The sequence below is a fragment of the Watersipora subatra genome, chromosome 10, assembly GCF_963576615.1.
Source record: "Watersipora subatra chromosome 10, tzWatSuba1.1, whole genome shotgun sequence".
NCBI lineage: Eukaryota > Metazoa > Bryozoa > Gymnolaemata > Cheilostomatida > Watersiporidae > Watersipora > Watersipora subatra.
The window spans coordinates 40,834,618-40,852,326 of record NC_088717.1 but is presented as its reverse complement, the minus strand read 5'-3'; the positions used below and the strand labels follow the sequence as shown (position 1 = coordinate 40,852,326).

Genomic DNA, 17,709 nt, shown 5'->3' with positions numbered 1-17,709 from the left:
GCTCCGTATTAACCAGCAAAGTTGTTGCCCTGTTAAAAAGCGCCGTCATGAGTTCTGCGACCTAAACAAAAGGTGCGGCCTATGTAAATTGTTTTATTATTGTTTTTTTAAAATAAAGCAGATGCAGCTTATATAAGGGTGCGGTAAATAGTTCGAAAAGTACAGTACTTTGAGAAAAAAACTATATATATATGCATGTAGAAGACTAGTAATTCATGTATATGCGTATATATACATATATTTATATTGGGACACTGGGCGCAATAACACCTGCGCATAAAATGTGGCTTGCCCAGATACCGACAGCAATCAACTCAAGTGAGTTACAGAAAAGTGCGCTATTGGGAACAGCTAAGATCTTGTGGCGAAAGCTCTAACTCCCAGGTCTCTGGTAGGATATCCGAGTTAGAGCAGAAATTAGCACCCCTGTGGGTTAACTGGGGTGAGAAAACCATTATATATATATATATATATATATATATATACACATATTATATATACATGTGTATATACATATGCATGTATATGTATATACATATGCATGTATATATATACATGCATATGTATATATATATATACACATGCATCACTAGTAGTTAATACAGCTCATACAGACACCCATGGACAGCGCATACAGTTCATGTGTGTATTTCCATGTTTATCATAATATCTTGTAAACAACACTTGCATGCAAATCTCAGTAGTTTTGCAACGGCTATGAAAGTGTTTGGCACTTGTATTCAACGAAACAATCCGAATAACCAGGCCATACTGGCCATACAAGTGCATCTATGTACATGTAAAGAAGTACAAATCCAAAATTTGACTTTATGTACTGTACAGGTTAAAATATTCAATCTCAATTGTACATATTGTATAGAGGCTCAGCCTTGCTAAAATCCTTGATGATACCATCAGAATAGAGAAGTATATAAATGCTGACTGTATTGGCTATGAAAATGAGAATCAATAGATATATCAAGAAGAGGACATACATTCTATGCTTTGGAAAAGGCCATACAGCATGAATCAAATAGCCACTGATGAAAAATGAAACACTGCATCTTTCTCGGGTTTTCCGAGGAATTTAGCAATGAGTATAAACTGAACACTGAGAGGCTTAAGACGCCACCCCTCACTTGGAATAGTTGAGTAAAAAATAGCCTCTTCTTCTATCACCTCTACACTCAGGGAATATGTCACGCCAGAACAAACATTGAGGGAGTAGAGACTCCTTCCCTCATTACTCACATGATTCCAGACTAAATATATACACGAGTTGAGTCTTTGAGATTCTCTTCGATTGGTAAGGAGGCCCTTTGAAGTAGAGTCACTCAGCCAATTGCTGGCAATGTTATAAAAGTAAACAGTAGGCTGACATATACATAATGACTCAGTAGAGGGACCATCGCCACACCCCCGATACACGCTATATGTGGACCTGCGTTCAAAGGCTAAAAGTTTAACAAAAGTTGAACTAAACTTGACTGGACTGTATAAAATACCCACAAGAAAGGACTCGATATAATCTTTGTGTGGAGATGGAAAGTTGATAGTCATGGATACCATATACTCTCCAACCTACAGAAGTAAAATGTATGACAGTTTGCTATTTACTAACAATACATACAACGCATTAGGATACAAAGACTGGCTTGCAAGCCAACATTCGCCCACTTTCCTAGGCTCAAAATGATCTATGCCAGTTGTTCCATGTTTGTTACATGCAATCAGAAGAGATAATATGTGATTGCCATTTATTCATGCTGAAAACCAAAAAATAATAAGTAATTGCCAAACCTGTTTTACAATGCTGTAAATCAACAGCATTGTTTATCGTGTTAGATTTACATGCGATTGGCAGTGTTTCTGCTTATTTTACACATTTAGTAGCTATCATTAGCTGGTGGTTGTTTTAGCGAAACACATTCAGCTAAATTGTTTATGTTAACAAGGGGTATATATATATATATTTATATATATATATATCAACATATATATATACAATATAAATATAATATATTTTGATATATATATTATATATATCAACATATCACACACAAGTCAGGATCAAACTGCAAATACAAACTTCATACTGTTGATAGAAGTCGAATCGCAAAATAATAAAAGTTCCCAGCAAAACGGTATAAATCCAATCAGTACGACACGTACAACCAAGATTGAAAAGTGTTAACAATAGTTGTAGGTAGATCTTCTACTAGCATTCAGTCTAACGAGTGGTGACGTCTGGTGCAACTATTCAACTATCGGTGCAACTATTTTGAGCCATCGGTCAATGAATTTAGCTATCGAAAACTGCTTCAAATTGATAGAAAAGGCTGTGACATCAATTGTAATACGTAATCTTTAATTATCGTTAAAGGTTGACTTGCAACAAAATTCACATTACAGTTATTTGATATGAAAAGATTCACCATGGATTACTCTGTTGTGTTGTAGGTGCAAAATATGTGGGAATGTGATTACAAGCTCTTAAAAGCGCAAAAACGAACATGTAATCGCAGCCACATGAGACCGCCGTAGTTTGGATTCTCTTTCCAAAACGGCTCAAATGTGACGTAGCTGTGTTAGATGGTTTCTGTTTACACTTTCGTGCAACCTTATTCGTCGAAATATTTCACAAATATACCTAACGCATTCAATAAAACCATGTCTATTGTTCTTACGCGTCTGTTTCATCATCATTTTAATGCTGTCACTTTTAGCAGTGATATCTTATAACTTACAGTAAAAATTCGTTTAATTTTTTAGCCTTAGCTTGAAGGAGTACATATCCTTGTTTGATAATCATGACGAGCCTGTTGGTCATTTGTGATAATCGAAAAGTGCTGCGGAAAATATTTGCGAAGTATTGGGTCACATGATCAGATTACGACTTGCCGATTAGACCAAACCGAAACAAAACTGTAAAGTAGTGAGCATCTATATTTGATACGGGGTCTTCGGTAAAACCCGAAGTGTTTGTCATAAACTAGTGCTACGATAAGTTTTATATTGAACTTTTCATTGCCCTTTCAATTCACGGGAGAACACCACGTAACAAGACGATAACCAAATTTCATGACTATGTCAGAGAAATAAAGAGATTCCAATCTACGGCGGCTTACACTAATTTCACAGATCCTTCCAATTATATCCACACAGGAAAGCAGACTTTTAGAGTGGACATTACATATTGACACTGATATAGAGTTATCTGACGATCTATGCGTAGTACAAGTCTGGTACCCAAGCATAGACTGAGGATGGTCACATTCACTTCTATTAGTTCATTAATAGGCTGGTCTCTGGTATTTTAGGAATTTCTCCTATAGCTTATAGTGGAGAAGCAGCCCAGAGCTATCTTTCACTCTTATTTATATAACTATGGAGAATAAAGTAAGATCAGATTCTTGGCCAGAATTTTATGCCGAGTTCAATGATATAGTTTCTACACCTATAACTGGTCACATTTAGAAGTTCTAGGACGATTTTATTTTGAGGGAGGACAACTCCTAAAATTTCGGAAAATTGGTATTTTTCCGTTTGAAATTACTGCTACGAGTCAAGTTTTCACATTTAAGAGTTAAAAAAGCATGGAGGATAAGGAGTGTGTCTTCCATTGTTTGGAAAAATTGTGAGGAAACCTTGGTTAGAGTCACAGCACAGCAGTGAAAAACTGCTCAGGGGTACACACAGAAGTGAACTGAGTTGGATGATGAACTTAACATAGTAATTGCAGTAAACATTCTTGAACATGACTCACACACAAACCTTGTCTGTCACTATGCATGCCACAAAAAATACTGCAATAAGTTACTCTTGGAAAGAGCTGAGGCCAGACATACGAAGAGAAAATCAGCAGAGGATACTGTCAGCTCTGAAGAGGTGGGTACTGTGGTGTCAATCCATTTCACCACTGGGCACTGAATAGTGTTGCTCCTCATTGTTTTTATTGCCATTGTGATACACATAAATTATATATTTATCATTAATAAATCTCTATGTTCATATTGTTTTACAAGTTTAGTAAGAGCAGAGCAATGTCATTTGTGCCTCATTTGTGTTAACTTATTTGAAAGTCTACATGGTGTTTGGTGACCAGGCCTGCCAACCCAAGAGTGGGGCAATGCGTGAGATTTGGTTTTGGGGCAATTGATGTATCAATGATAGTATGTGTAAAATTGTGGAAATTGGGGCAAAAATCTCACGTATTTTCATTTTTTTTTGGGGTGATTGCGTGAGTCTCACGCCCAATGCGTGAGAGTTGGCAGGTATGTTGGTGACATCCGTCCATGTTATAGTCATGCACTGTTACAATGACTGATTATTTGTGTCATGGGTTTATTCTAGACAACCACAAAAAGAACAAGGTCATTTGGCACTGTTAGAGGAACAGGTCCTCTTTTACCTCAGTTGTACATCATACGTCAGAAGATAAATGGTTGAAGAAATCGGGAAAGAAAACTGTAAGAGATACGCTAGTCAAAGCACAAACCTTGACAGCAGGTGATGCATCAAGTCTTGTTACTAATAAGCTGCATAATTATGACGACCTACTCAGCCCTCTATTACTTCCAAAGTAACCAAACAACATAAATTTTTGGCATTCACTTTTTTATAGGATTGCTGATTGACTCCGCCAGAAGACGGCCAGATGGACAAAAGGTATTGGATTTAATTGGTCAGGACCCTGATTTGGTAGCTATGGAAGCGAGATACCACAAAGTATGTTTCAGAGAATTCACCCGCCAAGACACTAGGACAACACAGCCAGCCGTACAAAGGTAAGCCATTTTGTTTGTCTGCAATCAATCTAACTTGAACATATACTGTATATCTTATATTATCTTAGAATAGAGCTATCTAGCAATGGCACATTACCTTGCCAAATAGACTGATTACTCTGGGCTTTTTGTGGTCATTGGTGAAAGTTTTTCATTGCTTTTTATATTGATGCTTTCAGAGAATCAGATCCATACAATGAAACGTACCGGAAATACTTTATGCCATTCTTGAGTAAGGAGTGGAGCAGTGCACAGATCAAACAGGATCTTGATGTATACATAGCATTTTCTTCCAAGTGCAACAAAATCAGTTTTCAAATTGATGGGAAAACCAGTAACAAAAATATAGTGAGTCTAGCATCAGATCATGAGGAAGCTGACACAAGAATGATAGCACATATAATGTCCATCATGGAAGACAAAGGATCGAACTGTACGGTGATGATAAAGTGTCAAGATACAGATGTGTTTATGATTCGTATATCTTGCGTACATGAGCTTCCATCAGATCAATTGTACTACTTCTGTGGGAAGAAAGAACAAATGCGATGCATACACATCGGAAATGTATCAGGTATTCTAACCCCGCCCTACTGCCAGGCACTTCTGGGTCTACATGCACTCAGCGGTTGTGATAGTATCAGCGCATTTTATTCAAAGGGAAAGAAATCCTTTCTGAATTTGCTCAATCAGAACCCTGAGTTCATCAACGTATTAAGCTCTTTGGGCTTAGAGTTTGAGGTAGATGATGATACTCAGCACTCTATAGAGAAACTCATATGCAGACTTTATAATATTGACACAGCTGAAAAGGTCAATGAAGCAAGATATTTGGTTTATTGCTCTCCCTCAAGGATTTCCCAAGCTAACCTTCCTCCAACCCAAGATGAATTGAGGCTGCATGTAATGAGAGCTGGTTACCAAGCAGCCATATGGCGTAGAGCTGTGCAGCCAACAATTGATCCACCCCTACCCACTAATCATGGCTGGACTTTGTATAATGGAAATCTCAAAATCACATGGATGACACAGACCCATCGCCTTCTGGTGGGATGAAAGACATGTTATGTCGATGTAAGACAGGATGTTCATCCAAATAAATGGTTATATAATATTGTGTATATGTTAAACTCTATGCAACTTGGAAAGATATAAATATTAAATCTGAAATATGCTACAAATTCCGATCTTGATTGATTTATTGCAACCTCTTTGCCTTTCCAAAATGATAAACTGGCGAAATTTGAAATTATATCATTAAATTCATGTATTACATAATACATTATGAAAATGTTGTGGCCAGTTGAGAGAATTGTCAATTACATACTCAGAACAAGCTCCAATTTTTGGTCCAAAAACACATGGAATTGAGTGGTATTCACAATTATATTTAATACATACTTCAAGTTATGCATATAACTTACATAATAATATTATGTAATATAAATTCAAATCCATGCGTTTTTGAAATCTCATTATATGATATTTGAAATCAGCTACAAATTTGGATCTAGTTTGATGTATCACAGTCCCGCTCTGTACTGGTCGAACTTGTAAATTATAAAAATTATATTATTAATTTATTGTATCACGTAATACATTATAATTAGTCTGGTGGCCAGTTTAGAAGTGTAGAAACTAGATATTCAGAATCAGCATAAAATTCTGGTCTAGAACATTATTTCAGCATATTGTCCATCCTAATATAAAATAAATCACTTTTTTTGAGCACTTTATGGTAGGCTGCTGCTCCACTATTATTAGCAGCGAAAAAAGTTTATTTCTTTTGAGAGAAATAACAGTCTCAATTATCTTTTAACAATTTTACAAATTACTTTAAATTAATTTTGTTATGGCACATCAGAGAATTAACAAAAAGCAACCGCTAATGCAAAACTAAAAATGGAACACAAGCAACATTAAATTTAAACTGATACAATTTGATTTTGTAGGCATTGATCTGGGCCAGCATTGAAGGTGACTAGTGCCGTTAGCCTCGGCTCCAAACATTACTAATATCAAACCAATGAAACAATCATTATCATAATATTTAGTACAAGACTGCGCCGTCATTTACACACGTACCATGCGTGAAGTGATGTGCACATTCGTGTAGTTTAGAGGCAGCAAAACGTTACATTTCATCTGCTGCCCAGAAATGGCTTCTGCAAGCTTATTGGTCAGTTGGCCAGACGCATACTCTGCTAGTAATGCGAGGTCGGAATGGGGAAGCGTTTCTTGCTCTACAGTGTCACAACACTAACCTGTCAGCAAGTGTATCTACAGTGTCACAACACTAATCTGTCAGCAAGTGTATCTACAATGTCACAACACTAACCTGTCAGCGGGTGTATCTACAGTGTCACAACAATAACCTGTCAGCAAGTGTATCTACAGTATCACAACACTAACCTGTCAGCGAGTGTCTTTAAAAATGTCACAAAACTAACCCGTCAGCAAGTGTATCTTCAGTGTCACAACACTAACCTGTCAGCAAGTGTATCTACAGTGTCACAACATTAACCTGTCAGCAAGTGTGAATATGTTCACCTTTTCATATATGAATGCAAGAAAATATGATCTGAGCAACAAAAAAAACTGTTAAGTTTTCCAGAATATTCCCGTAAGATTTTTTTTTTTCATTTCCTTTTAGGTGGTATGAGTACATTTTATACTTGTGTGAAAATTATTTGAAGTAAGCATTCTTGACGCATTTCAATTTTATGTATGTTATTCCTTCAAAAATTGACAGACAAGGTGAGTAAATGCAAAATAGTCGATGGAATACAAATAAAAATACTCTATTGTTGTCGACTACAGAGTGATTCAAGCTGTCTGAGATGCCTAATATTGTTAGAGGTGTTTCATCTGATGAGTTATCCTACCTTTCCATGGTATACCAGTAAGACTACACAGCTGTTGAATAAGTAAATGTACCACAAGGTTGACTTGCAACAAAATTCACATTACAGTTATTTGGTATCAAAAGATTCACTATGTCTTACTCTGCTGTGCTGTAGGTGCAAAATGTGTGGAAATGTCATTACAAGCTCTTAAAAGCTCAAAAAGGAACAGTTCATCGCCACCATCACGAAACCGCCGTAGATTGAAATCAGTTTATTTCTCTGAGCTTATTTCATTACATTTGGTTATTGTTTTGTCACGTGATGTTCTCATGTAAATTGAAAGGCCAATAAAAGGCTTAATATAAAACTTCTCGTAGCACTAATTTATGACAAACACTTCGGGTTTTACAGAAGAGCCCTTAGCAAATATAGACGCTCGCTAGTTTACAGTTTTGTTTCGGCTTGGTCTAATTGTCTAGTCATAATCTGATTATGTGACCCATACTTCCTGCCAAACAGCACGAATAATTTCTGCAGCATTTTTCGACTATCACAGGTGACCAACAGGCTCATCAGGTTTATCAGAGGATGTTATGCACTCCTTCAAGCTAAGGTTAAAAAATTAAACCGATTTTTACGGTAGGTTTTAAGATATCAGTGCTCAAAGTAACAGCATTACAATGATGATGAAATAGACGCATAAGAACAATAGACAAGGTTTTATTGAATATGTGAATTATATTTGTGAAAATATTTCGACGAATGAGGTTGCGTGAAAATGTAAACAAAAGCCATCTTGTACAACTACGTCCCATTTGAGCCGTTTTGGAAAGAGATTCCAATCTATGGCGGTCTCGTGTGGCTGCGATTAACTGTTCGTTTTTGAGCTTTTAAGAGCTTGTAATCACATTTCCACATATTTTGCACCTACAACACAGCAGAGTAAGACATAGTGAATCTTTTGATACCAAACAACGGTAATGTGAATTTTGTTGCAAGTCAACCATTAACTAAATGGCAATCATATCTACTAACTTGCGTAAAAGCTAAAACATGCCGGATGATGACAGGTTGATGAAAAAGCAAATACCACAGCTCATTTTCAATTCAAAACTAACAAGTTACAAAATTATTTCTTACTTTTCCCAAGGAATAAACCAGCTTACTTATTCAAAGACTTCTACTTTCAAACTCACAATTGATAGGACTAAAGACTAGAGGCTCAAATATATTTAAATTTAAATATATCATTCAAATATATTTTCATTTGAAAAAATATTTACATGCTATCTTTTGCGAGCCTGCAGTCTAACTGTACCTTTATCAGTAGGCTGCTCAATGTACCCACCCTATTCTTACCAGTCTTTAAGCAGATGCAGATGTTTGGCTGGAAAAGAGGTAAAGAGGAGCACTGTCTATCTAAAGGCAAAGGTGAGACGATCCCTGACAAGTTTGAAGACGGCGCAGCAATATACTTCAGCAAGTGATGTACATCCAGCATAGTAACCAACCTATGCTGGTTCAGCTCCAAGTTTCGCATGACCTCTCTACCTGAGATGAATAATAGCATGACCTCTCTACCTGAGATGAATAATAGCATGACCTTTCTACCTGAGATGAATAATAGCATGACCTCTCTACCTGAGATGAATAATAGCATTGACCTCTCTACCTGAGATGAATAATAGCATGACCTCTCTACCTGAGATGAATAATAGCATGACCTCTCTACCTGAGATGAATAATAGCATGACCTCTCTACCTGAGATAAATAATAGCATGACCTCTCTACCTGAGATGAATAATAGCATGATCTCTCTACCTGAGATGAATAATAGCATGACATCTCTACCTGAGATGAATAATAGCATGACATCTCTACCTGAGATGAATAATAGCATGACCTCTCTACCTGAGATGAATAATAGCATGACCTCTCTACCTGAGATGAATAATAGCATGACCTCTCTACCTGAGATGAACAATAGCATGACCTCTCTACCTGAGATGAATAATAGCATGACCTCTCTACCTGAGATGAATAATAGCATGACCTCTCTACCTGAGATGAATAATAGCATGACCTCTCTACCTGAGATGAATAATAGCATGACCTCTCTACCTGAGATGAATAACAGCATGACATCTCTACCTGAGATGAATAATAGCATGACCTCTCTACCTGAGATGAATAATAGCATGACCTCTCTACCTGAGATGAATAATAGCATGACCTCTCTACCTGAGACGAATAATAGCATGACCTCTCTACCTGAGACGAATAATAGCATGACCTCTCTACCTGAGATGAATAATAGCATGACCTCTCTACCTGAGATGAATAATAGTGTTAGCAATAACATGTTTGGAGTCAATTAAGAATCACAGTCTAGAGCAGGTCAGCAGAACTACAGCAGGATCATGAGAATAACAGTGGGTTTGAAAGGGTGTGCAATCATAGATGTGAGTCAGAAAGGAAGCAACGATAAGGCTTTATAGTAGAACTAGCTGTACAGCCCGGCGTTGCCCGGGTAATAAAAAAGTTTTTGGACAGAAAATTGATTTGTATTTAACATATAACAACATTTGCCATTCTAACTTTCAAACTACATATCATAAAAGAAGTGTGTCGTGTAGTTGAAATAATTTAGGAGAGAAAATAAAAACAACCGTACAATTTTTCCAACTTTGTCAAAAACTGTACTTTCAAACTTCATATCATGAGGAATGGTTTTGTGCAGGACAACTAAATTAAAAATAAATAAAACAACTTTAAAGGTTTTCAAACAACTGTAAGTTTAGAATTTCATAACGTAAAAGAAGTATTTCGTTGAAATAAATTAGAAGGAAAATATAAATGTAAAGGTGTTTAAATGTAAATGTGAAATCATTAGCTATTAATAGCTAAATATAGTCTATTTCGCTATGACTACAATCAACAATTATTTGATATACAATTATATGTTTTCAGTTCGTTTCAGTGTTGGCATGAAAAAAATATCGTAGGCTATAGACTATAGAGTGGTATAGACACTTATAGTCACTCCTGGTAAAAATCATCATCACTAAAAATAGTAGGTACCAAAATACTATGTTAACTTAGGTAACTATAGGTACCTACAATGACTTCAGTGCATACCCCCTCAGTGCATAGGTATTTTGTTATGATCTGCAAGATTATATAACATTACAATGTACTACGTGGAGACTTGTTACCTTCAAGACAGATGTGTAACATAAATGCTGAATCTAACTTAAATGAATTTAGTTTACTAAACACATACTTGAAGGAAGTTTTAGTGTGTATTTTAGTAAACTTAGTAAACTAGTATTTTAACGATAATTTTAAATCATCATCATTAAAAATAGCACCAAAATACTATATTAACCTTAGTTACTCTAGGTATTTACAATGACTTTAGTGCATTTTGTGGTCATGATATGAGGGCCCAAGATAATATAACATTACAATGTATTATGTGAAGAGTTTTTACCTTCGAGAAAGACATGTAGCATAAGGGCTGAATCTAACTTGAATGAATTTAGTTTACTAAACACATACTTGAAGGAAGTTTCAGTATGTATTTTAGTAAACTTCAAACTTTTAACAAAAATTTGACCATTAATTTTATCCGTTCGTAAATTGTTTTTATTATAGCGAATGCCGGATATACCGGAAAACGGATAATTCGCCATGGCGATTTCAGCGACGTATATCTCTTAATAACGCATATAATCAGTACACCAATAGGCAAATTTTAAGTGCGTAGATAAATTATTGTCGATATCGTGGGGCCGAACAAATTAGCCCTAATGAAATAAAGACGAAGAAACATCGTGCTGCATATTTTCAGGTCCCAAAATATTTCCTAACCAGGGCATCGTAACGTGTGAGCGCAATGCTAAAATAATAGCTATAGCAGGACAATCAAAACGACAAATACACTAATACACATACGACCAATTTAGAGAAATATAGACATAGAAGATATATTTACTAAAGATGTCGAGAAGCAGTGCTATGAAAATAGACACCAGGATCACTAACAATCTTTACTATAACAAGAACCATGTCCGTCTGTCTGTCTTTCCAAAGACAGGCTAACAGCGTTAGGAGAATAGATTGCGCCGCATGAGAACCAAACCTAGATATTAGGGTTCCCAGTCAAGCACGCTACCACTACACCTTTCAGCTACCTTTCAACATCAAAGAATAATTATGCACATAGTTATTACACATGACGATCTCTCACGACGGACAGGACTGCCAGCGTACCAGTAGATATAAATACTAGACCATCTCAGCAAGGAGAAGACAACTTGCAAATTACAAACCTTTATATAATAACTAGTAGTCATTGCTTCAAGTCCAGAGTAACTCACACGTCACACCACCTGACCAATAACGTACATACATTGATCTCTCATAAAATTAAGTTACGATACCGTATCAAGAAGTTTAGGCTAATTGTCAATGCAACACTATCAAGCCTTTTCCAATCTCAATAAATCCACAAAAAACAACATTTGTTGTTTTCCTTTATTTCACTATTGAAATATTTTAACCTTGTCCAAATTCAAATTGAAAGAATTCACATGCCAGATACTTATGCTATCGTAAAATGAGTTCATTAGTTCCTTGGTTGCAGGCATAGACCTATTAACTATACATAGTTATAGTATAGTTAATAGTTTAGTACATAGTATAGTTAATAGGTCTATGGTTGCAGGACTCAATCATGCTTTATTACGCGATGAACCCTTTACCAAGCAGTTGTTGGACTCCTTTAGGTATTACAATGTAGAGTAGGGGGTGGTAGACTTCGTCCCGACCTTGCTGATGGAACTGACCAAACTGGCCATAGGAATTGCCGTGATCAGAAATTAGGATGGTTAGGGTTTTCTGGAGTTTAGAGGAATCTGCGACGAGTTTAGATAGCCCATCATCCAGCGTTTTCACTCTAGTGCCCCATTCATCGTGAGGCACATTACAGCCATAGAAACTGAAGTAGGGAGAGCCTACATCGCAACCAGAGTGTATTTAAAGATGGAATGACGCAAATTGTTTACAGTAATACTGGATCTGATCCATAGCAGAAATGCAGCCGTCCACCAGCCACTACTATATGTACCATCAGCTGTCATATTATTCTTATAAATTGTGAAAACAAATTTCAAAGCATGTTGCCAATCACAATCCATCTCACCGGCTAGTTTTAATATTGTCATATGATAATCAAATGTCATCATTCTACCGCACAGGTCACATGTATGTGTCACCTTTGCCACATATTTACATGTACGTGTAAGTACTTGTCAAATGTGACAGATACCGGTACTTACACATCTAAAGTGCGCGTAAGTACTTTGGAGCAATTGTTAACTCTTTCGCGGGCAGAGCGACGGTTTTGTCGCTTTGCGATACGGCTGCTAATGGGCAGTGTGACGTTTTTGTCGTTTCGGTAACATATTTTATTATAGCAGTATCTGGTTAGCTAAATGCCGTTTTTTGTTTACTTTTTTACCAATAGCAAGCTACGATATAGTAGTTTCGGTTAGCCTCAAAAATTGACTTTAAGGTTAAAAAAAACGATCGTTTTTAGCAGTGATGAATAAATAAACTTTCGAAAAAAATTAGAAAATTGTTCTAAATAATTTATCAACTTTTATTTTTCTTGGTTTGGTTTTAGCTTTTATTTACCGAATTTTTCGAGAGTTTGACTTTAGTTTACCGTCATGGCGACTTCTAAAAGAACCTCCCGAGATTATTCTAATAAAGCAAGTACTAGTACCGAAATTACTAAGAGATTCAGAGCTGACAGTGACTTTTTAGATTTAGTAGCCAGAGATGACAGTGAATCAGGTTTGGATTGTGATTGGAATAACTTTACATCTGGAAGTGACAGTGATGAAAAGGCTGGTAGCAGTAATGATGAGGATGTGAATAGGAGTGATGCCAGTGCCTGGAAGAATATAACCAACATAAACAGAGATAAATCTCCTACAATTCAGCAGTTTATAGCAGTGACAGGCCCAGTATTTACTCCAGTAGATGCTCAACCAGTAGAGTATTTTGAAAAGTTTTTTGAGCCTGTCAATCCAGGAAGTACATCTTTGTGGGAGCTCTTTGTTACACGAATAAATACATGGTGCGAAGACTGTGATGTGGGCCTTTGTAAGGGAGAATGCTTTCGAAAATATCATTCATAAATAGACAATTATTATGAGAAGCATATATTTTATGTTATACATTTTCATTCATTTATAATATATATATATATGCATATGGACATATACATGTATACATATGCACCTTTAAACATAGATACAGTCAAACATGGATAACTCGAACTTCACGGGACCGAGCAAAAGTGTTCGAATTATCAGAGCGTTCAAGTTATCAGAGCACTGTCACAAGTCCATGTATTTACTTAGTTATTAGTAGATACATGTACATATGCAAACTATAATATAAATCAAAAGCACAAATCGCTTGTTTCAAATTAAATGCTTCTAATGTAAAGTTTAAAACGTTTTTATCAAAAAGTATAGAGATTTTTCTATCACTTGAGATTGGTTTGTTGTTTGAGGTGATGTTATTGCCAGGACGTTTTTTAGATCGACATTGATAAAACTTGATCGTTGTTGAAATGCTCAAAAGAAAAGACATCTTTTTCTTTTGAGCGTTTTACCCACGATCAATTTTGCCGATTTTTCTTGAAGTTTATGCAAAGATTACCTTGCTTTACCTGTGATTCGTTAAGAGCAACACTCCGAGGCAGTTCAATTAAAAGTTTTACGAGGTTTTACGGTACATTGTATATCACTCAAGCTTTTTGAATGGATACTTATTGAAAGTACACACGTATTCTGTGTTTAGGTCAAACGATGAATAGTTTTTTTTAGCTAAGACTACGTATACGTTTAATTACAACAATTTTTAAGACGTTTTAAACATTCAACATTCCGACGTTGATTCAACACGGAATTCACGTCGGAAAACTATTCGTCACGGGCTAGCCGGGTCACGCACTCAATGATCTTCGCCACGCACATACAAAACAACATGCTGTTTTTGTTTTGTATGTGCGTGGCGAAAATCCTTGCGCGCGTGACCCGGCAAGCTCGTGCTATTCATCGTATAGCAGTATAAATCAAATTTGACCAAACCTTTAGAAAAGTCGTTGACAAAAATATTTTGCCGATGGTGGTAATAACAACGCTTATGAATTACGAAAAGATGAGGTTTACCTCTATGGCTTTGAATAAAGTGATTTTCTAAAGCGATAACAACCGTTTCGGTAGCCGTTGGGCAAAAAAACAGTTCGAATTAACAGTGTTGAGTTCGAGTTATCTATAGCAATTTATCATTACGTGGGAACGGACCAAAGAAACCGTTCGAATTAACCATGTGTTCGGGCTATCCGTGGACGAGTTATCCATGTTTGACTGTATATGCACATAATAACACAGAAAAGTGTATAAACCTTTAAAAAAAATTGATTTTTTGGAAAATTAATTCACCCATGGGAGTCTGATTTAGTTTTGAAAATTCGCCCGCGAAAGTGTTAAGGTAATAGGATATCACAGGTTGAAATTAAAAAGTTGCAGAAAGAATTTAAACATCTCTCTGAAAAGGCAAAGCAGTCAAATAACTTTCGTAATGATTAGATCCAATAAAGTAGCAAAACATTCATTCAGCCAACAAACAATAAAACAACAATTCACATACCAGACTTGGCCCTCAATTGCTGAAACTTGTTCAAATAGTCAAAGATATAGCTGTGCTGATAATCTCCATTATAACAGACTGCAGGCACACCATGAAATGGGTCTGGCTTCCCTGTAAGCTCAAGGATCTCACAGCTGCAATTTATAGACAATCCTTAAGCCTTAAACATATTCCAGTCAATCCAGAAAAGCAAAATTCAATTAATAATATTTAAAACTGATGCCTATAGTCAAGCAATAATTTATCAGAAAAGATGCAAGGAATTGTAAAAAAGATTGAAATCATTATTGTTATGGATAAATATTTTCATAAAACATAAGACAATATATCAGTATGCAGATTGGTAGATTGGTGATGAATTGGAAATGAACTTCAGCTTTATACGGGGTTTTAAATTACGTTTTAAAAAAGATTCAATCAGACAGAGTGAAATTACAATATATAACTTACGTATTTGCCATATATGACAAAACCATTTAACAATTCAAAACAATTTTCTCCTTTTTGTAAAATATATTTGAGAGTTGTGTTCTTCAAAGATTTAAACATGTGATAACAACTCCCAAGAAGCATTATTTTGTTTGATAATTTTAAAACACTACGTAAGCAACAAGAATGCATTTTGCGTGAGCTGCCATGTTTATACAATGGAGTTGCTGCTATATTCTGGGGATTTAGTAAATGAAATACCTTGTTGGCAACACACAGATACATCAATAATAAACAATGATAGAACCAAATACATTAGACACTCCTACAACGTAAGTAATTGATTAGAACATTTACGTTATAGGGATTTGACGTCCCACGAACAGTAAAATACGTGTAAACAGCCTAGTCCCTTCCAAGATCATCCCAACACTTCTTTGGCCTTTCAAATAAGAAAAAAACTTAACTTTTTAATTTAAAGACTGTGCAGTAACTCTGATATTATTGGTCTGTGTTGACAACTGTTCTCTTTTTTTATCACTCTCATTTGGTTGATGGTCAATGATTATGGTAATTTTACGTTAATGGGCGCGCGCACCTTCAACGTCTACTTGAATGGATTTTGGTCTAAGCATGGCCTATGCTTTAAAGAAAAATATGTCTAAAATAAGGTAAAACAAAATTATATATTTACTGTAGCAAAAAAGTGTCCGTCTTTCAATTCATTTGTCCGTAGCGAGGGTGAAAGGTTAAGCTAAAAGATTGCTTTCAACGAAACTCCAAATCGCGATATTCAGCTTGGTAGGCCGAGACTCTAACACCTGCACCAATCAACCACCTTCAAGTATTTCTGAATAATTATACAGCTACTTATTATCTGTGTTTTATCAGCATACCTGATGATCTCTCACAGCATACTAGACTACCAGTGCACTGGTATATACAGTAGAGATACCTTTATACGTCATTTTCCCTTCAAAGTGTCGCAAAATAGGAAGCTATATTTTAAGGCTAAATACGAAATTCTCGTCATTCAAATGGAATGTGAGAACCATTTACCGACTTGATGCTTTACCGACTTGATGCTTTACCGACTTGATGCTTTACCGACTTGATGCTTTACCGACTTGATGCTTTACCGACTTGATGCTTTACCGACTTGATGCTTTACCGACTTGATGCTTTACCGACTTGATGCTTTACCGACTTGATGCTTTACCGACTTGATGCTTTACGTTATATGGAATGAATTTATTATGTAATACAAAATAAGAATTTTACATAAATTCTTTACAGCAAGTAGAATTTATGTAAAAGGATTTTTACATTATAGGAACTGTCTACTGTACCAAACTTGGATTCTCACAAAACGATGAATGTTTTTTGTGATTCACAGTGTATAACTGTTAAGAATGGATAACTTTTGTCAGCTGTGCTGCAACAACCTATAGTCAGTCACGTTTAAAGCATTTCATTTCTTAATTTACAACCTTGATGTTTGTCAAACTCATTTATTGTCAAAAAGGAATTGAGGAAAGATTGAGAAAATGTTAAATTAAAAAGTAAATCAACCAGGGTTGCCAGGACCTATGCATGTAGAAACAGACTCCCTATTCTTCTGATAACTATTGACAAAGTGTGCTGTGTCAACAGCCTCTAACGGTTTTTTAAAAATATCACATTGAAAAACATCTCTTTTCTTAGAGAGCTTACACAATTTGAGTAAATGTTGAACAAACGAACACAAAATACGATCCAAACAATTTAATAAGATGTCAAACATTTAAACAATAAAATGGAGGTTGAAGCACAGACTCACCTTTAGGAGAATCCGAGTTCTATAATCCAAAACTGTTTCAGTTAAACACGTGTAACACGTGTACACGTGTTATAGTACACGTGTAACATGACACTG

General features: G+C 35.8%; 1 protein-coding gene across 1 annotated transcript in view; it reads right to left on the bottom strand.

Moving 5' to 3' along the window:
• Nucleotides 1-660: 660 nt before the first annotated feature.
• Nucleotides 661-17,709, bottom strand: part of LOC137405964 (uncharacterized) — a 36,966-nt gene continuing 19,917 nt past the window's right edge. The window contains exons 9-13 of the mRNA XM_068092450.1: nt 15,366-15,499; nt 12,401-12,652; nt 8,993-9,184; nt 6,873-7,030; nt 661-1,581 (exon numbers count right to left, since the gene is read on the bottom strand). Coding sequence (XP_067948551.1) covers nt 1,030-1,581; nt 6,873-7,030; nt 8,993-9,184; nt 12,401-12,652; nt 15,366-15,499 — 1,288 coding nt within the window. The 3' untranslated portion in view covers nt 661-1,029. The remainder of the gene's footprint in view (nt 1,582-6,872; nt 7,031-8,992; nt 9,185-12,400; nt 12,653-15,365; nt 15,500-17,709) is intronic.